The following is a 24,551-nucleotide window of genomic DNA, read 5'->3' as shown; positions in this document are numbered from 1 at the left end:
TCAAGAAACTCATTCAAGTAGCCTTTCCATGATCTATACATGCGTTTATTATGGGAAAACATATGCCATACCACTCACCGGTTTAAGTTGGGGGGCTGTGCTGACTGTTTAGAGAGGGGAAAAAATGACAGGATTAAGATTAGAGGGCAGGCAAATTTTAATGAACATCTTCAGTGCAGCCCTGCTCCATTAAAAAAAACTTGTACCATAAAAAAAGCCCAAAAGGATCTTTTGATCCTTTTCAGCTGCAAAGAACGTTTAATGAAATTAATATGAGACAGTCAGCCCTATTCATCTGTCCTAGATCCATATTAATAGATCTCTTCTATTTCTGATGCCAAGCCCATCCATATCTTCCTCTATAATATATAAGACGGGCCGGCTGCTCTCTATAAGGGCTGCACAGTGATGCGAGATCAGAGCCTGTGGCTAACGCAGCTATAGCTGATTCTGGCTGGAGGTTACGGAACTTTAATGATAGTCTGACATGTTCATAACACCATAGCGACCCAGTGCTATGCTTTAATGATGAGTTCTTACATGAGACAGGAATATAAACCCTTCACTGTGAACATTCCGTATTAATGTTCACTAAACATTCAAGAAACAGAATCCATTGAGCAAAAGTGCTGGCCAATATGCCCTAAAACAGACTTTATGATATTTGAACATGTTAACAGTGTGCACCATTCAGAAGTTATAATATAAGAATTATATTTCCAATTTGTTTTTGCTTATGACTGTTTGTGTGTATACATGTAGAAATCCATATAAGAAAAATCCTGGAGCCACATATTCATGGATATGGAATAAGAAAATATCATGACCTCTGCACAGACACCAAAAAACCAAGCAGCATGTTCATTCAGCATGAAAAAGCTGAATGAACCCACCGCCGGATGGATGGTACATCACCTGCGGAGCCAGACGGAGGTGGGGCGCCGGCCTTCTGCCACTCGGTCGCTTCCACTGCCATCCGGCGCACGAATGCATCGTCCACACACATGAGGATGTTCTCGGGCTTAATGTCCGTGTGGATGATCTTACACTTGCTGTGGAGGTAGTCCAAGCCCTGCAGGACCTGTCCAGTCCAAACAAAACCCTCACTCAACAACATCAACCAGCTCTCTGACCCTAAATAGAAATAAACCAGTCCTCTCTTCAGTACTGATGTTTTTGCCTTGAACACTTAACAGTCTTTATACTGTTACTGTAAAGCTGAAAGTGTGTGCGCCTGTGACTTACCTGTCTAATAATACTCTTAACACAGGGCAGAGGCAGACCCTGGTAGTTGGATTTGATGATCCATTTGAGCAGGTGGTGTCCCAAAACTTCAAACACCATGCACACGTCTGGTCACCCAGGTCAAAGATAAATGGCCAGGATAAATTTAAAATCTCTTTTAATGCAATGTTCTATACTAGCTTACAAATAAATAACACTTCAAACACCATGCACACGTCTGGTCACCCAGGTCAAAGATAAATGGCCAGGATAAATTTAAAATCTCTTTTAATGCAATGTTCTATACTAGCTTACAAATAAATAATACATTAATGAATACACAACTAATGAATAAACATATTCAATGGATATTGGAGTAATGGATATGGAACCAGAAAGCCAAACATAATTCAGCAACATCTTGAGTAGGATACGAATCCCGTTAATTCCAGAGATTTTGAAGTCATCGACGAGCTGCACCACCATGTCCTTATTAGGGTCGCTGGGGTCACTCTCTCGAACCTAGACGACAGACAGGGAGACAAGGAAGATGAGGGAGACCCCACACACCAAAATGCTTCTCTGAGTTAGCCAGGATCACCAGCTAAACACAATCACTGCAAATTGCACACTGATCACAAGTGTCCATTTATTGTCATGCTTTCATGCCAGTGCACACTTCTTAATGTCTATTTTAAAAATATATTTCCACCCTTTCCCATGTAAATATTGAAATATCTCCGTCATTTGCATATACAGTTTTCCTTGTGCACACATCAGCTTCTGTGTCAGTTTTGGACATGAAGGATTCTGGAAAGCGTGCTCATCTCGCAGAAGATGTTCAGGGCACACTGAAAACACACATTTAGGAGATACCCTTGAAGGAATGACCGGGGGCAAATATTTTTGGTGCTGGTGCAAGTCAGATGGGGACGCTGGTGACACTCACACATCGCAGAAGCTTGATCTCATCCAGGGCCGTTTCGGTGTAATGCTGGGCACTTTTCACCACCTTCATGGCCACAAAGCGCTTTCCCCTATGAGGACACACACACACACATAGTGTGAAATCACCCTGGACTGGCACTGACATAAGGACATATGGAGCTTTTGGAAGCAGAGATAAACCACACGGCAAAGACAATACGAGGCCCTTCGACTAAAGCCGCTGCCCACTGAGCTAGACACACCTACAGCATTAAAAACCTCTAGAGCTTGAGCTTAAGGCTGCAGCTTTTTTGCTCAGTATCTTCTAGTTTTTCATCAATGTTTTATGTTCAATGAACACACAGGTTCAGATCCCTTATTATTACCATTGTTTCCCTGAGCAGGACACTAAACCCTGAGTGTCTCCAGAGGGACTGTCATACTGATAATTGCTGTAAATGCAGTGGTGACAACTACAACTCACTGGATATCCCAGCAGAGCCAGACGGTGGAGAAGTGGCCCCATCCCAGCTTGCGGATCACATGGTACCTCCCATTAAACAGGTCACCTATCTTCACCGGGTGGTACCCTCCTGAGAGAGAAGAGAGAGTGTGAGATGTGGAGAGAGCTAGTCAAACACCGAAGGAGGGGGGTAAGACTATTTTTTGGATGGGAAGAGAGAAGATGAAAAGGCAAACCGGAGAGCAGCTCGAGAAGAAAGAACTGAGCAACACAAGCAGGGCGATGATAAATAAAGCAGGAGGAGAGCAGAGACGAGGCGAGGTGAAGACGAGGACGGGGGGGCGGGGGTGGCGTGTCTCACGGCGGAGGAAAAAAAGTGAGGAAATCAGACAGATGAGTCTCACAAATGATCGCCATGACTTTCTGAAACATTATCTGTTATTTAATTAATCAGATCTGAATTATGGATTAAGAAAATAGGTGCTTCTGAGGCATTTCAAAATTCAATTTATTTCATTATTACTAACACAAAAAAAAAAACACAGATCCATGCAAACTAGAGAACGTCTGTTCTGTGCCTGTTTAGCACCCAGTCCCGCAGCTCTAGCTGCAACCTTGAGCAGTGCCGGCAGACCTATAAAGCTGACACCTCCGCAGGATTGAATTAGGAGAGGTGCGGGCAAGAGACGGAAAGGGATCAAACGCGTGAGATCGAGCTAAAGCAACCAGGAGACGTGAGGGTGTACGTAGATCTGAAACGGAGTGACACTGTGGATTGATCTTTGACTTTTAGGGGACACTGTGAGACCCCGAAAGGGCACAGATGAATGAGAGCGATGGACAGACGAAGACCTTTGCAGTAGTCAGCTGGATCCTCCTGCTCCTCATCGTCTGAGCCCAGGATCTCCTCCTCCGGCTCTGGAGGGGCTGCCGGCTCTGGAGGGGGGGGGCGGGGGCGGTGGGGGAGGGGGCGCCGACGTGAGTTTCTGCTGGGTCTCAGGCCTGGGGACAGAGAGAGAGAGAGAGACGGAGATTTTTAAAAAGAAAGTTAGATCCCTAATTGTCCTTGATTCGTGATTCTCAAGGGCAGCTGCTGAATACGATTTCTGAATGCGCCTTCTGCCTTTCCTTCACCGCGTTAACAACGGACCTGGAGGGGAGCAGTCACTACGGGCAACGGAGAAGGAGACACCTATGCCAGCACTCCGGCAAATAACACCACAACTGCAGCCCGTTGTGACAAACCGACAAAGACAGGCATGAAAGTCTCTCGGTGGGGGTTGCCATAGAAACTAGAGTTGAGGACAATCCAGTTGACAAACAGTTAACATCACTCTGCACACAACCCCGCTGGGACCTTGCAGAGGACAACGCCGGTGCTGGGTTAACACTGAGATTCTGCTGTGTTCGTATGCACAGCATTTATACAGTGAACACACACGCACGTAAACAGATAAAGTCACGTACTGATAAAGTCACGTAAACCATACTAAACCAATGTGTGCATGTGGATGTGTGTTTATCATCAAAACTATAGATTCAGACATATAAATAATAATAATAAAAAAATAATAAAAAAGATATAAATAATGTCAGAAGCCAAGGCTCAGAATCCCGGGCGTGCTGCTCTGTATAGGCCCACAACAATAAAATGGACTGTGTGTGTCTGTGTGTGTCCAGCCAATTAGCATTTTCTGTAGTGACACAACTGCTGACAGAATCTGATGTCAGCTGCTATTACTAACTGGATGCCCTGCATCATCTCTTAATAAACTACAATTAGCACGACCTGAAGCAGCCAGAATCCTAACCTCCTGTCGCCTCCATCTTTCAGAAAACGACTCTCGGCGTGAATTGTGATTAGATAAATGCACACATATTGTGATTAACATCCTGGTTAATCCTTGATTAGCTGTCCTGGTTAGGCCAACATGTACCCAGAAGCACCTTCGGGCTTCTTCAAGCTGCTCTAGTCCAAGTTGGTCAGCCAAACAATCCAAACCATCGATGCCGAAGCTCGAGGGCCCATCGGGTTCAAGCAGGCTCGTTCTAGCCTGGCGAGTTCTTCTTGGCTTTAAAAAGTATATGTAGCCATATATGTAGCAGTACTTCTACCTAAGTTATATCTAAATAAATAAGCTTAAGTATTTACTGATCTGATGTGACTTCGGGATACGATAATGGCAGAAAATCTAAGGGAATTCAAATGCAGCTCTAAACCAAACACGATCACAGCCCCGCTCTAACTCCACCACATGGAAGATCTCAAGTCTCAGATCCTCGATATCTTTGAAGTAATACGAACCGAACTACAAAGCGTCCTTGCCGAAGAATTCAGCTGTTTTAAAAAACGAGATCCAAGCAGTGAGAATGGAATTAGCAAACAACATGGACACAATGGATATCGAGCAAAGGAAAACTACCATCAAAGATGTTGTTGGTCGGACAAAACGGTTACTTTACAAACTACAGTGGCTGACTTGAAGACAGAATAAAATGAGATGCAAGATAAACGTGCTATCTGTAGTAGAATGTGTTTGACTTGAAAGGAGGCTTTATACTATTAAAAGAATTATTTTAAGGGCACACTTTGATGACAGACCAAATAAATTTTTTGGATGGAAAGAATACTTTCTAATCTGTTTCTAATCACTATTACTATTATTAATACAAATGTGTGTATATTTGTCTGTTGAATAGGCTGGGAACTAATTTAGTTTAGCTTAATAGAACTCAGAAGACACCCATACAAGCACGTAATGTATGGATCTATGTTGCATATTCAACATTTTCTTAAAACATGGTATAATTGATGTTTGATAATTCCGTAACCCATATTCCCATAGCTAGTCATTCATTTCCCCAGTACACAATTCCTTTTTAGCGCATTGATTATTTTTAGTGGATGGTAGTAGCCTAGTGGGTAACACACTCGCCTATGAACCAAAAGACCCAGGTTCAAATCCCGCTTACTACCATTGTGTCCCTGAGCAAGACACTTAACCCTAAGTTGCTCCAGGGGGGGACAGTCCCTGTAACTACTGATTGTAAGTCGCTCTGGATAAGGGCGTCTGATAAATGCTGTAAATGTAAATGTAAAATGGATAGTTATATCTGACCATAGTCCCCTAACCATGACACTTTCTATAAAGTTACTGCCCGTGGAGACTCAATCCTACTCATCTTTCAGATTAAAACTTTATGAACTTCAACTCAACTGAGATAGAGTTTTTACTAAAAACTAACCTGACGCCTGGTATGGCATCATTAACTGTGTGGGAATTCAATTATCTCCGAAAACAGGTAACAACTTCAGTTATGTCACTTATGTCAAATCTAACAAGTCCATATCTGAAAAAAAAAAATTAAAATGCCATAAATTACACAGATAACGCAGAAATCAACTTATGCTTTCATAATTTTTACCAATCATTATATACTGTTGATTCAGTCACTAACATCAGCTCTAGACGACATTTTAAAATATATAATATTCCAGTCATGGCGCAAACTCTTGTTACTGAACTAAAAGAAGTGATCAAAATGACAGAAATTAGGACTGAAATTAAAAGCATGCAGTTGTAAATCCCCAGGCCCAGACAGGTACCTTTCAGAATTCTTTAAAAAATTCTCCTAACTCCTCTCCCCTCTCTTGTTGCTGTCTGTTTTCAAAGAAGCGTTCAAAAGTCCTTTAGAATGCTGTTCATACCGACCAATTCATTATTAAACACTAATGCCAAAATACAAGCTTTACAATTGGAAAAGGTTATCCCTTCAGTGATTGGATCTGACCAAACAGGCTTTATTAAAAAAACCTATTCTTTTTCCAATATAAGACGTCTCATGAACGTTCTATATAACCCCTACCCATCCACTGTCCTTGAAATAATAATTTCCCTTGACACTAAAAAGGCATTTGATCATGTGAATTTGGATTATCTCAAGAAATTTTGTCTAGGTTCAAAATGTATATGATGGATAGGTATACTATACTCCTCCCCAGAAGCTGCTGTAAGAACAAATGATAATATATCACCTTTCTTTGAGCTGTGATATGAAAAAGGCAGGGTTGCACCTTAAAGGTATTAGTTGAGAATATTTAGAAGATAAAATATCGCTTTATGCAGATAACACACTGCTATATACGTCAAGCCTGCCACTTATGCTTGATTTACTCAACAAATTTGGGAAAAAATACCGGTGCTCTCTACCAAACTCCCTTTAAAATTCTTTTTCATAATAAATTTAAATATTTAAACACTTATCAACCCATACTCTCCTCTTTGAATCAATACTTTGAAAGGTGGAACTCTCAATACTTGGTGGAAGGATCAATGTAATTGAGATGCCTAATCTTGCATACATTTTTATGCTTATTTCATCTTTCTCACTTTTTAAACTGTCATTTGGAACAAGAAACAGCCCTGAATAACTGGGAATATAGTATAGAAACCTCATAAAGCAGGGGGAATGGAACTTCCCAACTTTCTATATTACGAGGAAAGGGGGGGGGGGGGATAAAAAGTAGTAACCAGTAGTAATATATATTACTTATATTGGATTGGTGATATTGATATCCCTAGCTGGGTAAAAATAGGGCATCTATCCACTTCACCCCAATCATGCTACTAAGTGCAAAACTACCACTTTCTCAATCTACATCTACTATTACATCCAATCCTGTTGCAATACACACTGTAAAGATTTGGAATCAGCTTAGACACCATTTTGCCATTAATGAGCTTGTGCTTTCTACATCAGTAACAAAACATATTACATTTCCCCCTTTCAATGATGGATAAACCTTTAGATGTATGGTCTAAAAAGGGCATTCACTCAATATGGGGCCTTTATATTAAAGACAGTTTTGCATCTTTTGAGCAGATGTGAAAAAATATAGTGTTCCTAGATCGCGCATGTAGCCTCCAACTCTAAGCATTTAACTTATCTCCCACCCCAGGCTTTTCTAGAAGTACTACTTACCCCCAGAGGAAATAAGAAATAGTTAATAACTACTGTCTGTAACTTATTCAATAAATTTACAGCATTTACCAGACGCCCTTATCCAGAGCGACTTACAATCAGTAGTTACAGGGACAGCAACGTAGGAGCAACGTAGGGTTAAGTGTCTTGCTAAGGGACACAATGGTAGTAAGTAGGATTTGAACCTGGGTCTTCTGGTTCATAGGCGAGTGTGTTATTACTAGGCTACTACCACCCTATACAGCCAAACTCTTGTTGATGTAAATGGGAAGGGGCTCTAGAAGCAACAATATGACATGATATAATTAAAACAATATAATCTTTATCTATGTGTCTCAGACACACTGTGATTAAATTTAAGGTTTTATTTCAGCGCCATTGGTCCAAAGATAATATACGATACATATGTCACACAGTCTGTCTTGTGTGGCCTTTTGCAACAGATTTTTTTTTTATTTTTGTTTAATTTTATATTTTTTTCTTCCTTTTCTTTCTCATTTTAGCGGATTGGGGTTTGATGTTAATTTGTTCTCATCTGGAATTGCATATGTTTATATTTAAAAAAATACTTTGGATGAAAAAATTTTTAAAGATGCCTTGTTACCATTGAAACATTTTAACATAAACCATAATAATAATGATTAGATTATTTTCTTCAAGGACATGTAATGTATAATGCATGTGACCAAAGGTCCTGACCATGAGTGACTCAGATTTATTTGATGTGTCCAATATCAAGCTATTTTCACTCATTATGGCCTGGGAAGCATCATCCTTTCAACAGGAAATGGAATGATGTGTACATCTTACGTCCTGTCACTCTGAAAACATTTCAGATAATGAACAGATTGCATTCGAGCTCTCTAAACACCCCCAGCACACTCTACTCACTCTGCTGAAAGGGTGTTTTGAGCGCTTTTAAAACATGAATTTATGTGTTAAGCCCTTCTCCAGGGTGGTGTCAGAGATGCCTTGGAGGACATACCTTTGGGAAAAGAAAAGATCATGTGATAAAAGATGTGTGTGTCTCTTGACAGATTCTGACAGGAGTTCAGGGCCACCGCTGTTGACTGCAGCACCCAGCGTCCAGCAGCTGGCACCTCACTGTCCAGACATGTCCAGCATACTGACCTGACACAACTGGCTCACACACTCCCACATGCTCCTGCACTCTCACACCCCACGCAGATATTCAGAGTCCCAACACCACATTCTGAGAGTCCAGTCAAGCCTATAGTCTTAATCTTCAGCATTCTCTTACCATGCAAACACACACAACATTTCGCGAAAGTGAATCTTTAGTCATTGTGATACACGGCACAACCAAATGTGTCCTCTGCTATTCACCATCACTCTTCGTGAGCAGTGGGCAGCCACGACAGGCACCTGGAGAGCAGTGTGTGGGTACGGTACCTTGATCAAAGGGGACCTCAGTGGCACCTTGACTGTTCAAGTCCACTTCCTTACCCACTAGGCTACCACTGCCCGACTACAACATGAATAAGTATACAAAGAATACAAATACGATCAAGTTTGTATTACCTATTAATTATTTAATTAATAATTACTTAGTTACTTCAGATGACTTCATGTTTCAGTTGGCTTTCATGAATACTGTACATTGATTATGGATTGTTATAGTTTGTGATTTGTTTTAATTGTTCAAGTTTGGAACAGCAGTTTTTGGACAACACAAGGGGGCGACATAAAATCTACAGGTCTTATATACCGGTATGACCATAATACCATACTCTTATCTAGAGATGTTAAAACTTTGCTTTAGTTACTCTAATAATTATTTACCATGCTAAAATAATTAAACATCGTTAACACAGCTGCATTTTGTTCACTGCACACTGATGTGCACGCATCAACACTGGGTATGTCTGCCATGCAGGGAGCACATGAGAGGCAACCAAAAGATTTTTTCTCATTTGTGAGAAACCAGCATTTAAAAAATAATTATCGAACAGATTATAATTTTAAAATTGTATTGACGTTTCAGAATTTGATCGGCTGGCATTTTCTTCACTCTTTTTCTTTCCACATTTTTTGACGCAAGCAACACAAAGCAACACACCCACAGTTTGTCAGCACATGACGCAGGGCTTAACTGTGACTGTACACAATGTCGAGTGAAACGTTTTTGGGTTACATTTCGTACACTTTGTATACTGAATCATCATCCAGTGGAATTTGTGATGTACACGTGTCCAAAATAACATCACATAGAGGCACTCAGCTGCGGTGCTTTCTAATTCACCTGAATATTGTAGCCACATATCATGTCTCCAACATCGTAAAACCAGGGAAGCACAGAGCCAACGACATGTACAGTTTCAAAAGGTTCTTGCTCTGAGGCCTGTGGTGCTGCATGAGCATCACTGGTACTGACAGCACTTGTCATCACACCAAGCTCCTCTCAAACAGGATCAGGTACGTACACCGTCTTTTGTAGCGTTCAAATGTTGGACTGTGTACACACACATGCGCACATACACACACGCTTATTGTTGAATATGTTATGAAGTGAGCCACGGAGGCATAAATGCCAAAGATTACCATTCATCACATGCATACAGAGACAGCAGCAGCAGAGTGTGTGTGCGAGTGTCAGGATGTGTTTGCGTGCGAAACGTGAGCAACAAAGAACAATGCAAGAATCCACAATGTGCACTGCTTTCAGGCGATGACACTCGCCTACGGCTAAATCAACACCACGCACGTCAGATTAAAACTGTAGCATCTCCCACAGCCAATCCACACCCAAATCTGATCCATGTATACGGTTCTTCTGCTACATGAGTATTATATGTACAGTAAATAATTTTATGCCTCATAGCTACAACATCGAAAAAAAATTCACAAATCATTGAAGTTTATTAAGTTAAGTTCAGACCTAAAAATGCCTATCCACCAACGTTTACCACCCAACATGCCAGAACTAGAGAGAATCTTAATGACAATTAAGATTTCTGTTTCCCTGGAGCAAACACCACCACAAACAACAAAAAGTCATTAAATATGTTCCAATATTTAATACTGGGCACAGAGACTTTATATTAGTTCTATCATGTGTGCTGGACCATCAGGAGCCAATCAGAGATCATGTGTCCTATCATGCCAGCATCTCTTAAATAAATGTACTGGACTTTCCGGACTGTAATCACAGGGTTCTACTCTTGGACAGGGTCGCCGATCCAGCTGCGGCGGCCGCAGCTGCGGGTCAGCTCTCTCCTCCCCGCCTGTGAATCACGGCGTCGCTTGCGCTTCATCTCGCCCGGAATCTGTCGCTCGCAACGGGGCCCAACTGCGCTGACTCATCCCCTCCCTCCCTCCCTCCCTCCTCAAGTCTGCGTGGGAACCTGAGATCACACGGCTATTTCAGTCTGCCACCTGACTCTCCTGACACACACACACACATATATACACTCTCACAATGCATTCACATGCATTGTGTATCATTTTCATTCTGCAACCTGTCGCTTTATGATATTTTATCATGTCTGAACACACACAAACCACAGCATTTTGACCACTTGTGTTCATTTTAGAAACATTTTGCTTTTCTATAATACAATACAGCACAATTCAATACTAATCAACACATACGGGGAGAGATTTTAGCAGTGCGGAATACAATAAATTGCACAGGGCACGTTCGCTAATGTCAAGAAATAATCCAATGAAAATCAAGAAAGGACTGCATGCCAGGATTCTGTGTTGTGGAGAAGAGAAACACGCTGCCCACCCAGCCCTCTTAGTCGGTATGAAATTACTTCCGTCACCCAGAAAATGAGGCTTAAGATGGGAGGGGCCTGTTGGCATGACTGATGAACCCAGTGCCTTCCACCTTTGGTCCTTTGTTTTAACCCTGTTCTCTACACTTTTCTTCTACACCTTTCCTCTCAGAAATTTGATCAGATTAACAGCACCCAAATTAAAACATTCTGAACTAGGTGAGATAGCAAACGGGGCTGAATATTCTCTACATGCTACACCAAAATTGCATGTTATATTCATGGTTCATTTTTACAAACAAATAGACTTTTCTATGACTTTTCAATTACTCTCATATTATCTTAAATATTATTCTGTGCCTCTATATATATATATATATATATATATATATATATATATATATATATATAGATATATATATATATATATATATATATATATATATATATATATATATATATATATATATATATATATATATATATATATATATATATATAATTTTTTTTTTATTGGCACATATATATTGTTCAACAAAATCTATGACAACCTTGATCCCAACTTTAATGACAGTGTTTCTTCCTGCAATTTTGTGTAAGCCCAAGCCTCAGTAAAACGGACCCAATCAGGTTCGGGTGTAGATAACAAGCTGCAATTAACATGACTTCTAAAAGGAGACACCGGCTGCGGAGGCCAAATTTCACTGTGTGCACCGTGTGCTGCAGTGTTTCACAATGACAATCACATCACTTTCACTTCACGTGGTTCCCTACGTAAAGCCAGCAAAGATACTCCAGACCTGCGCTAGTTTTAAACGTTGAAGTTGTTTCTGGCGCAGTCTTACGGAAACTATGTACTTCATTTTACATTCACGTGTCAGTCAGATTTCAATTACTTTTCCAGAACTTTTGTATATATAGAAAAACTGTCATTAAAGTTGAGATTTTCAAGGTTGTCATAAATTTTGTTGAACAATATTTTGTGTTGTTGTTTTTTTTTATGCACAGAAATTTTAGATAATATATAGTACATATACTGTATATTGTGAGGATTCTAAGGATCGTCCTGCATCCTCATTTTGAGACCTGGAAGTCGCGTCCGACTGACATGGGCGCCCTACACGCCTTTTCATGCGCTAATCACCCTAGTGCAAAATGGAAAGAGATCTCGGACACATTAACAAAACATATCGGCAAAACAGATGGCCGTGTTACATTTCTACTCTTCTGCTCATCGGATGCAAAATTCCAGAGATTCATAGGGCTCACACACACAAACACGTTAATGGATGCTGAGCAGTTTCTCTTTATGCACATAATGCATAAATCGAGATTGTTCTACACAGCTGCAGCCCAGTGCCCAACTCAACACACACCTACACACACACTAAAATACACAAATGAGGGTGTGTCACAACAATGTAGTCCCACATTACTCTCTTCATTTTGAATAAAATTTGCATGGTAGTCGCGGACAATGATCCACCACAGAAACAGCCTGTTCTTCAACACTCAGCCTTCTTAAACACACACACACACACACATGCATGCACACTGCCTGAACATTAAGCATATTGACATGACAGTAAAGTTTTCCACTGGTTGAGGTGCTAGTCACCCCATTCCTCACACACACACACACACACACACACGCACAAAAAAACAAAAGCAACAACACAGTCATGTACATTGGGCAGAGATCTGGACAAAACAAAGGACAGATTCATGCTCGGCACAGTACGTCAGACCGTGTGCATGCACATGTGTGTTTGTGTGTGTGGCAGAGCCATTACAGATGTCCCCTCATGGGAAGAGCGATTCTGCAGCTGCCCAGAAACCCATTTCCTCTCTCTCCGCTCGTCCGACCTCCCTTTCTCTTTCTAGTCGACTCATCCACAGCCAGGCTCCACACAGCAGGGTCCAGATAAACACTCACATCCCTTACTGCTCGTACCCACATACATGAGCGTTATGCAACTGCAGATGCACTTTAAAAAAATGGTTGCCGTCTAAGAAATTCCACACATTCAAAAGTTATTAGACAGACATTCTCTGCCTAATAACACATATGTAGTGATGCCGAAAACACCAAAAGAATCTCATAAGGAGATCCAAAAAAACAATGCTTACTTGCAACAAAGTTGGTGAATTGGGTGATTTACATTTAAGGCATTTGGCAGACACCCTTACCCAGAGCAATTTACAACTTGCTTCCATGTTACAATCAATGAAGTGATCAATTTTGGTTCACTAGGACCCCCAACTATGAATACAATCGTTTTATTCACTCTGCTGTAGTTTCTATACACAAGTAAGACAATAAGAAGGTTACAAGTTAATCTACATATTCTCTAAAGAGGAAGGTCCTGAGCTGCCATTTGAAAGTGCTCAGTGACTGAGCTGTTCTGACCTCGATGGGAAGTTCATTCCACCACCGAGGGGCCAAGACAGAGAAGAGTCTAGATGAGTGTCTTCATTTACATTTACAGCATTTATCAGACACCCTTATCCAGAGCGATTTACATTCAGTATTTACAGGGACAGTCCCCCTGGAGGAACTTAGGGTTAAATGTCTTGCTCAGGGACACAACAATTTGAACCTGGGTCTTCTGGTTCATAGGCGAGTGGGTTACCCACTAGGCGACTACCACCCTGGCATATGAACACTTTTTAATGTGTAATGATATATAACTTTCATTTCTTCCTTTTACCTTCAGAGATGGAGGGACCAGGCGAGCAATTTAAAGAAGACTTTCAGCATAGCTTCATTGCAAAGATAACGATTCAACCGTTATCTATAAAAATGTGGCACATATTTATAACAGTATATATGTTGTTGCAATGTTCAGATTGAACATGACTGGAATGGCAGTGTGTCAACAATACGAATGTAAAGAGCGACCTAAAATTAATATGCACATCATTACGACCGATCTCGTAATGACCCACTTTCCATGTGAAATGACTGTCATGTGATGACTGTCAGTAATACCTTAAAGATGCCTTTTATTCAGCAATGTGCTTCAAAAATGAACCTCTCTGGCTATGTTTTGTCTTTTGCTTTTTTGGTTATGCATCACTAGAACCAATAAAACCTTTTTAATTCCCCAACGGGACAGGAATCGTGTGAAGAGCCTTTTTTCTTTTTAAGTTTGAACCTACAGGCTCTGCTGAAGCTGCACCACAGCGAGGCGGACATGATGCTTACCTTCTTACAATGACATGTCTAATCCACATCACGTCCAACAATAAGTCGATGGCTTTGAAAAGCCAGCGCGGATGATTTGTGTGTTTTCCCTACCTGTGTTGTAAGGCCCTGTGGCGCAGTCGCAGCACGCTGATAGCCAGGCCCAAAGACCGGCTGCGGTCCATACAGACGGACGGGGCTGAAGTTGTCAGATGAAGAAGAAGAGATGGAGCCGTGACACACACAGACACACACACACACCGGCTCTGATGGCGGACGTCTGGGAGGGGTGGGTGAGGAATTTGGGTCACATGACCTCTTCACACTGAGGCGTAAACTTTTCCCAATCCGTCCTCACATGGACGGACTAAACCCGTCTCACTGAGATGGCAATCCCACATACTCAACCAAAATATCAGATGGAATGATGTAGGTTTGTATTCTCATGGTTCTAAATAAGACGGGGCACGTTCACTAACATCGCATCAAGTCAAATACAAAAAAATGTATGCAATGAGCTGTGTTTTGTTTACGTCCTGTGTGGGTTTTGACATATGACACGGATGATAAATTCATACTAGCCAAAAACAATGAAAGCGCATAAAGATGGAGACTGAGACTGAGACTGAAGGAGTTTCAGGGCTGAATCCAGTGACGTCACAAACGAGTTGGGAATGGAAACGATTGACACCGAGGGTAGGGAAAAAGGAGGGAATGGGCAAAAACAAGCCACCACAGTTCTGCCATTCCCGTGTAGAAGTTCTACGCCTTGCACACGGCCACAAGAACCCTCCAGCTCTCCTGCAGGCCAGCAGTCTCGGATACACACATGCGGCGGTACGCTAAACGACAGACGACACAAGGAACGAACCAGGCAGAGGGAGACATGGGGGACGGGGAACGCTCGGGCTGCGTGTTGGAGATCCACTCTGCCCAGGTGAACGTTGCACAGGTTCTAGTCTTAAGAACTGACCATTTACAAAATATACTAGGAAATATACTAGCATGGAAATATGCCAATATATTTATATATTTTTTAAAACTGTAAATGATTGTCAGCCCTATTTTGTTGGCACCCAGAAGATTAACTTTAATGATGTTTTTATAGACAACGTTTAAAACCGGAGGAGCCGGTTGACAGCTCTTATACACCCTGCTTCCTTGTTCTTGCTCTTCTGTCAGGGGTAAGGAAGCGGACACGTAACTGAAGGGCTGCGGCTTCAAATCCCGAACTGCCAAGGTACCACTGAGGTGCCACTGAGCAAGGTGACGTCCCCACACACTGCTCCCCGGGTGCCTTTCATGGCTGCCCACTGCTCACTAAGGGTGACGGGATAAAAGCAGAGGACATGTTTTGCAGTATCACAATGACAAAGATCACTTTCACTTTAAGATGTAGCCCCGCGTCCATCTCCTGCATTTCCCTCCATCGTCTACACTCGTAACACCTCTTGTATACAGAGTATGACATTGCTCTCAAATTCACAGGACTGAAGAAGTGTGGTTGAGGTCAGATTTGCCAGTGATGTTGGTATAGGGACAATGTTAACTATCAACGCAGCTCTGGCATCTGCTGACATGGGAGTAAATGCACAAAACACACAAAGTAGGGAAGAATATTTCACTGTGGTGTTTGCCAGCAAATGAGAAAATCACACAGACACACACACACACACACACACACACACACATTTACAGCAGGCCTCGGATCGGGGCCTCCAGTGGCCAAACAGTATTTCCTGTTGCATTCTTCTCAGATCTGCACATCTGAGCTCCTCGCTCGTTCTCCGCGCTCCATCATGACATCGCCGTCCCAAGACGATCGCTGTGCCACATTCCTGCTCTCCTGACTTCCCCTCCATATTTATTTCTTCCTCTCCTGCCTCCTTTCTGCTCCCTTTTCGGTGCGGCCAGTGCTGTCTGAAGGCGGAATGCTGCTTACCAGGACGCTGCAGAAAGTTCTGGAGCAGACAGCTCTTTCACGTAACCCAGATAAAGTACAGCTGCTGTGCTGGGCAGCAGCAAGAAACCTGCAATGGGTAGGTGTGTGATGTGAGGTTGATATAATTGTGTGTGTGTGTTGCTGACTTTCTGCCAATAGAATGAAGCTCTCTCTCTGACTGAGGTTAGATTCCATCAGGAGAAACCAAAAACCCTCCACAGGAAGACAACACGCCTGCTGCTGGTGCGGCTGAAAGATGAGATAAATGATGGGAGAGAGGAGGAGAAAATGAAGATGTGGCAAGATAAAACCAAAAATCAAAAGATAACGATGAGTACAAACAGATGATGACTCCGTGGAAAGAACCAAGGGATGCTGGGTGTGTAAACATGAAATGGACAGTAATCTGAGAACCACAGACACAGAACAGTTTTAATCACTCCTTTGTACCAATGATTCCAACTCTTTGTCAGAAATACAACTTACACTAAACAGCCATAACATTACCACCACCCACCTAATATTTAGCAGGTCTCCCTCTTGATCCATTGAGGTATGGACTCCACTAAACCTCTGATGGTCTGCTGTGGTATCTGGCACCGAGCTGTTAGTTGCAGATCTGTTAAATTCTATAAGTTGAGAGGAGGTGCATGGTTGGACTGAGAAGTCTGGTTCGTACCATGTGTACAAGGGGTTTTATGAGTGTAGAGACCCCAGGGAAACAGGAGAAAGGGAGGAGAAGAACGCTGCACTGAACTTGGGCATGTGATGCATTGACAGGAGGGATTAAAATCGTCCAGAATGAGGAAGCAGGGTGTGTGAGAGCTGTCAGTCAAAACTATGAATGAACACACGTGTACTTAACAAAAAGTGGAGACCTGGCCTCCACAGTCACCGGAACTGAACCCAATCCAGATGGTTTGGGGTGAGCTGGACCAACAAGTGCTAAACACCTCCTTCAAGGATGTTGGAAAAGCATTTCAGGTGACGACCTCTTGAAGCTCATCGAGAGAATGTCAAAAGTGTGCAAAGCAGTAACCTTTTTTTTGTTAAGTACATAACTCCACATGTGTTCATTCATAGTTTTGATGCCTTCAGTGAGAATCTACCAATGTAAATGGTCATGAAAATAAAGAAAACACATTGAATGAGAAGGTGTGTCCAGACTTTTGGCCTGTACTGTATGTGTTAAGTGATTTGTATTTGTATGCAATTTTTTTACAAATGATTTTCAAATACAAAACCCGTAGTGCAAAATATTAAACTGCATAAAGGAATCCAAGCGCGGTTGCAAATACCAAGCTGTGACTGTGAATTCAAACTTGTGCATCCAAATCATTTTGGCACTAATTTGACTTGTGCCTGAGACAAAGATTTGCTTTCATATCCACCAATCAGATTCATTCATTCTTCGAGCCAATTACAAAGCTGCAGGTAAGGTAACGCCCAATCCTGGAACTGAAAATGACGAACGCACCTGAGCACAACATTATGGCAAGATGGCGAGTTGTTTTTTTAATAAAAAAAAATAAAAATAACTTTGCAGTCACAAAACAATGTGTGCGCATACAAATGGAAAAGTATGCATAACATATATGGCATGATTCTGGCTCCATAGCTGTGCTTCTGACACACTGAACACAGTGTAAACACAGTTGGTGTGAAAAAGACACTTATGACTATATTTGTCATTTGAAAATTTAGAGAAAAATTGTTTTTGGATAAATATCATTTACTATGTATGCTGTCATTCATGTGTTTAAAAAAAACCAAACACTCAAAGTAAGACAAAACATTTATGTTTCTATGCTTTAAAGTTTGACAAAGGTCACTTAATTCCATATGGTTCTCACCCCTCGCCTAACCCCCTACCCTAAACATAACCTCGAAAAGCAAAAGCAAAAACATTCTCAGGCATCAGAACTGGTCCTCACTGTCAGAAGGCTTTGATTTAACAGACAAACTGCGCCCGCCGTGGAAATAAAGGCTGTTTAGACGCCCTCTGGGCACATTTTACAGACGTTCAGACTTAAAAGAGCACAACCCTGCCCAGCCCACAAAAACTTCACAAACAAGGCGCGGCTTTAATTGGCACTATACCGACTCACCTTGCATAACCCAGTCCAGACTCCCACCCCGAACCCAACCACAAACATCAAAGCTCTTCACCCGATTCCTATGTGCGATACCCAAACCCGTCGCCTGCTGACTCATGGCCAGCTATCAGGTTCCCGACGGCCACGGGTGGGAGCGGGAAGGCTGACGTGACAAATGCAAATTCCCTTGGGGTCCAATTCCACACCTGCCTCCAGGTGACTCCTGACATTGCGCTCGTCTCCGCTGGCCTACAAACCCCGATACTCGCTCGTGGGTTGACGCTGCGGGGCCACCGCCACAGCTGAGCACTGCAGGCAATCCTACTCCATTCGGCAGAGCTGGTATGGCACGTCCTCGGCTTCGTTCCCCCGGTTACAGATCAGTCAAACCTGGAATGTCTCATCGCTCAGCACTATGGGACCTCTCACCAGCAAACCCCTTCTCATTTTTACAATCGTCTGAATTCTGCTGCTCACCTCATTCGCGTTGTTTGTCTTATTAAAGCTAGATGTGGTGAGACTTCTGAAATTAATGCTTGGATTACGTCCATAACAGCACATGAATAATGCACCTATTAGGTCCTCTATTATGACATCATTGCTTATATATCGGTCTTAATGGTCTGCTAATACTGTATCTGAAGTCTCTTACCGAAAATCAGCCACAGGGCAGAAATACAGACACTTTGATCCGGTCCCACAATGAGATTTCCCAGGACGCGCCGTTTCGGTGTCTGTAGCTTTAAATGCTAATGAGGAGGAGGGTGGCGGGACGAGGAGGAAAGCAGCCTATAGAAGTTGAGTAGGCATTCGCGGAAATGACGTCATCAACGCCGTTCACCAACATCAATGTTTGCTGCAAAAAGGAAGTCGTGTCGGGGGGTTTTCCCCAAAAAAATGGTTAACCCTTCATAAGAAAATACATTTCTACATCCAACCACAGAGCAACTGCAATGCTCCAAACGTTTGGAAGCCATAATGGTCGGTGGAGTTCCTTTTTTAGGGGACGGGTGGGAATTCTCTGGGCAGAAAAAAGCATGAGAAACGGGAGGCAACAACAGAACCCGATCAGTCACTTGCTGAAACAATACGTGTACTGGAAAGCAGAAAAGGTCAAATTAAATGAAATTTTTCCATTCTCTCAAAACACTGCATGGATACTGCCTGACTCGTTCGCCATACCATGATATTAACACTGTTATACTGCTGTTTTACCTTAATTCACCAAAGCCAAGAGTGCCGCAATGGCCTAATTTTTCCACCTCAAACCCCACACTTGTTCCATAAATAGTTTTTAAATAGACCCAGAAAGTAGAGAGTCGCCTCCCTTCAGAGGACTCAGGCCACGCCTCATTTGCTGTAAAGTGTATGTGGCCACGCCCTCTCCCTCCGGCGGGGGGGTTCTCTGTTCATACAGCTGCTGGTGTGTGTGCCATGACACGTCAGCCCGTGCCAGCCGCACCCCCGTTTGATGGTGGGCGGGGCCGCCTGACACAGTTCTGTCCATCACATGGACCACAGCCGAGCAATCCTCCCCTCCTCCCCTCTCTCCATCTCCCCGGCCCTTCTTCTCAGCTCCTCTGGCCAGTCTTCCCTCATCTCTTTTTCACCCCCAGACCAAGTTGTCTGTGCCGACCACTAATCGCACAAACAATAGGGGTTCCATAAGTTCAGCCTTCTTCATTTGATGAAATAAAAAAAAAACACTGAAAAAGCAGTCACAAAATGGAATGGTCTCAGTGTGTTGTCCCCCTCAAGTTATTCTGTAATAAAAAATTAGTTGGTCACTTGCTAACACTTTTCTTCTTGAGAACCCGTGGAAGGTTGTTTCTTGTTCGTCTGCTTTCGTTCTCATAAAGAAGTATGAATAATATAAACATTTTCCCAATTTCCCAATAATCCCAATGTGCCTATTTATCATTGTGTTGTTTTTGCTCTTGAGAAGGCCCGTCCCACAATGCAACTGTGCTGCGGACAGACACTGGACCAAGCGACGTCGCTCTTCCTCTCGTCCTGTTGGTTTATTTTTCAGCACCGGGCCAGACATATTCTGCTGGGCCAGCATGTGCGGCCGACTGCCTCGGCGCTGAGGCTTCCCACAGCAGAGGCTGACTCAGGAAGACATGGAAACACGCACCGACACAAATGCAGCACGCATGGACACACACACATACTTCATTCTGCAGATTCTGTGCCACGTGATCTTACACCACCTCTAACATTATGGGTGCAAAACCAAAAGTTAAAAAAAAGTAATAGGGTGCCCAACGCTGCCAATCCGGTCCCTCATCTCACGCACTGATCTCAGATCAGCTCCCACCGTTTACCTACACCGACTCAAAGGCAGACATGAGGAGAAGCGAATGATCTCGTCAGGCCACGGTGGACACCCGAGCCTGACGGGGAGTTGTGGGTAACGTGTCCACAGCAACATGCTCATATTGACACGCACGGCAGCAGAAATCTGGCAGTGGTGTGGGCTGCACGTCATGTTCACAAAACTGGAGACACGTGTGGAGTGGATCTTCAGAGCGAATGCGCCCAGAGCGAATAGCACATGCATGCATAACGTGCTGATATTTCATTCGAAATGCAGCCAATAGAGCAGATTTCCGCACTCAGTCAGTGGGGTGGTAGTAGCTTAGGGGGTAACACACTCGCCTATGAACCAGGAGACCCAGGTTCAAACCCCACTTACTACCATTGTGTCCCTGAGCAAGACACTTAACCCTAAGTTGCTCCAAGTCGCTCTGGATAAGAGCGTCTGATAAATGCTGCAAATGTAAATGTCATAAACTTCCATTCACAAAGAATAGAAATTGTGTTTTTGCTCTGGAATGGCTGGTGTGGCAATAGTACACCTAACGGGTAATGAAGCGGACTCGTAACAGAAAGGTTGTGTGTTAGAATCCTGAACAGTCAAGGTGCTAATGAGGTCCCCCTGATTAAGGTACCGTCCCTACACACTGCTCCCCGGGCGCCTTTCATGGCTGCCAACTGTTCATTAAGGGTGATGCAGGGATAAATGCAGAGGACACATTTGGTTGTGTCACCGTGTGCTTTGCTCTGCTGTGTATAACAATGACAAAAACAAGCTCTTTAATTTTCAAAAATGTGCCTCCATTTGGCCTGATCAGCACTCATAATTATTGGATTATTATGGTTATTAGGTTGTTAACATGCATCCTCCTGTTGAACCGAGCACCATGATGAATTTACAATATAAATTATGTGCAAGACGTGGAAATCTTCACTTGTTTCACAATTGGATGACAAGTCCAAGCCTAACAAGTCTTTTAACCAATACAACGAATGGTGCCTCCAAATTTGAACCTTTCAGCATTTAAAAAAACGTGAAAATCTATATTTCGAATGTTGTAAGGTTGTGTACGAACAGAGAAACGCGAAAGTATGCAGCAGGTTCTGATTATTTTCATCTCCATTCACGTGCATCTGGAACACAGCGGCTGCAACCACACTTACAGATCAGTTGCAGACGTGCAGATCTCGGCATGCGTCCCCAAGACACACGTCCTTCCTACAGGTGACATTCAAGTGTCTTCCCGCTGCGTCTATAGCTGCAGTCTAGCACTTTGTTACTGAAGTCCATGACACGACATGCATGTTTCAAAAGCCAGAAAACCGAATGATTCGGATAACACGAGGCTCTATCTGGTACCAAACAAATGCTCTCTGTCCCCCGTACTGTAAGCCCGTGTTGGCGAGGAGCGTAGGGATGTCATGTGAAAGCGCCCATGTGTCCTCAAAATGTCATTCTGCACCTCTGTACCTCCACAGGACCTCATTTCCCCCCACAGCGTCCACACCCTATTCAAGCCATAATCGTCCCTTCCCGCTGCGCCCACGGTGGCCCCGCATTGTGCCCCGTTCTGGCTTTTAATGCCAGTCTGCTGCCCGCTGCCGTGTTGGCAGTGACACGCCCGGCCCTGGCGGCTCGGCCCGCTAAAGGCTTGGCGCGGCGTCAGCGGCTTCTGAGTCACGCTGCGTGGCCGACTTCAGCTCCTGTGCCCTTTCTGTCCGCAGATCTCGTCTTCATCTTCATCATTTGCATACATACACAACCACACACTGTAAAGCACGGCAACACAGTTGTCCAGAAATTAGCCGTTAGCATCGTATTGTCCTGACGCTAAACAGGACTTAGCGAATGTGACTGTAAACGTGTGCATGTTTGCATCCAAGAGCCCAAAAAAAAGGATTGTGATGAGATGAAGACGGACGCTGCGTTACACCTTGTCATGTCACATATTTACAGAATGAAGAAGTAGGGTGCATGAGAGCTCCTCCCCTTTTAAACTTTCTTCATTCAAAAACGTCATTAAAGTTCATTTTATAGGTGTCACATGCAATCAAAAGCCAGCAAAATGGGCTCGGTGGCTACTGGTGCAGGAGGCCCGAGGATCTGAAGCTACCGAGGTAAAAGTCCGGGTCCCCGCGTGACGTCCCGTCCTTCAGCCGTGTGTGTTTCTGTAAGTGTCTGTGGTATCATGTAACGTGTTGCCATGGCGACGCCGAGGAACGTATCCCTGGCCGTAGCCGATGTTCTATTCCGAACGGAGTTTGATGCTGGCTTCGCTTCGCCGTGCATTGTGTTGCATGAGGGCCGTTCCCAATATGTGCTGTGATGAGCCAGTTACGGCCAAGTGATACGCACGCCACGAAAACCCCTCCGCACGACTACATCCCCCCGGTCGCCACGGCAATAGTAGACGGCAACCTGCAGGAGACGGAGCAGACGCAGTGAGACGGGGACGGGAGGAAAGGAGATGATGGGGTGGTGGGGGCCGCGCAGACAGAGCAGACAGACAGGCGGAGGGATGGGGTCGGAACGCGAGGCGCGCCGTTACCTTTCAGGGGACGAGGATTTCTCCGAGTTGACGGACATGAGCGGTGCCTGGTCGCCGCTCGCTCCCCGGGGAACGGCACAGAGGCGACGAGGAATGGCCAGTAAAAAAAAAAAAAAAAAAAGAAGCTTCTACTGCCTCTCTGTGCTGTGAGTCTGAGGGAGGGGGGTGTCTCCCCTCCTCCTCTTCCTCAGAGGAAAAGAAAGGATGGGGGACGACGCACGGAAAAAAAAAAAGGGAACGGCGATGTGCGGCGAAACGAGTGGAAGGAGGACTGAAGGCAGGTCCGGAGTGTATAAAATCTCGCTGCGTGAGCCAAGACAGGCGATGCAAGCGCCCCTCCTCAGACCCCTTTCCCTTCCTTCCTTCCTTCCTTCCTTCCTCCCTCCTTCACTCCGTCCTTCTCCCAGCTCTCGCTCCTCTCTCTCGCTCTTCTTTTTCTTCACCCGTGGTCTTTTCTTCTCATCCCTTGGCTTGTCGTTGCTGCTGTTGAATGGTGATGAAGCGACCAGTGGAGTTCCCACACGCTGTCTGTCCGTGCCTGTCCTCCTCCTCCTCCTCCCTCGCTCGCTCTCTCTCTCCCTCCCTCCCTCCCTCGCTCTCTCTCTCTCTCTCTCTGCAGCGCAGTAGCTAGCTCTGTCAGGCCTTCTGCAGCTCTGCACAACAACAGAGCCCCGAGCGCGCCGGTCCAAACCACTGCCCGCACAGGAGAGGGGGGAGGAGCTCTCTCCCTCTCGCTCTCTCTCTCTCCGAGCCACCCAACCCTTCCCTCCCTCCCTCGCCATCGTTACGACATCCTGTATCTCGGGGCAACACTGCACAGAGCTGCTCGCTCGCCCTCTTGCTCTCTCTCCACCCCCTTCACTCCCCGCGTCATCCCTATCGTTCCCCTTCTGTCTGCTTGCGCTGATGCATCTTCCATTTCTGCATCGTCCTCCTCCTCCCCTCATTCTGCATGAGGGAGCAGCGCTGGGCAGCTGGAAGGTGCCACATCTTTTATCTTCTACCGTCCATCCAAAGTGAGCCCCTCCCCATCCACCCACCTCTCTCTCTCTCTCTCTCTTAGTCCCTCCCTCCATCCCTCTTTCCTCATATTGACCTAATTTCCATGAGGAAATTTGAGG

The 24,551-nt window shown here is 44.0% G+C and overlaps 1 protein-coding gene across 1 annotated transcript in view; it reads right to left on the bottom strand.

The window, feature by feature from the left end:
• Window positions 1–24,551, bottom strand: part of srpk2 (SRSF protein kinase 2) — a 51,574-nt gene that overhangs the window by 11,428 nt on the left and 15,595 nt on the right. The window contains 8 exon segments of the mRNA XM_028957914.1: window positions 79–104; window positions 916–1,081; window positions 1,246–1,352; window positions 1,659–1,746; window positions 2,174–2,261; window positions 2,636–2,744; window positions 3,467–3,564; window positions 3,566–3,616. Of these exon segments, the coding sequence (XP_028813747.1) occupies window positions 79–104; window positions 916–1,081; window positions 1,246–1,352; window positions 1,659–1,746; window positions 2,174–2,261; window positions 2,636–2,744; window positions 3,467–3,564; window positions 3,566–3,616 (733 nt within the window).

Source organism: Denticeps clupeoides, chromosome 17 (assembly GCF_900700375.1).
Source record: "Denticeps clupeoides chromosome 17, fDenClu1.1, whole genome shotgun sequence".
In the NCBI taxonomy this organism is placed as follows: domain Eukaryota; kingdom Metazoa; phylum Chordata; class Actinopteri; order Clupeiformes; family Denticipitidae; genus Denticeps; species Denticeps clupeoides.
This window is presented reverse-complemented; position numbering and strand designations above follow the sequence as displayed.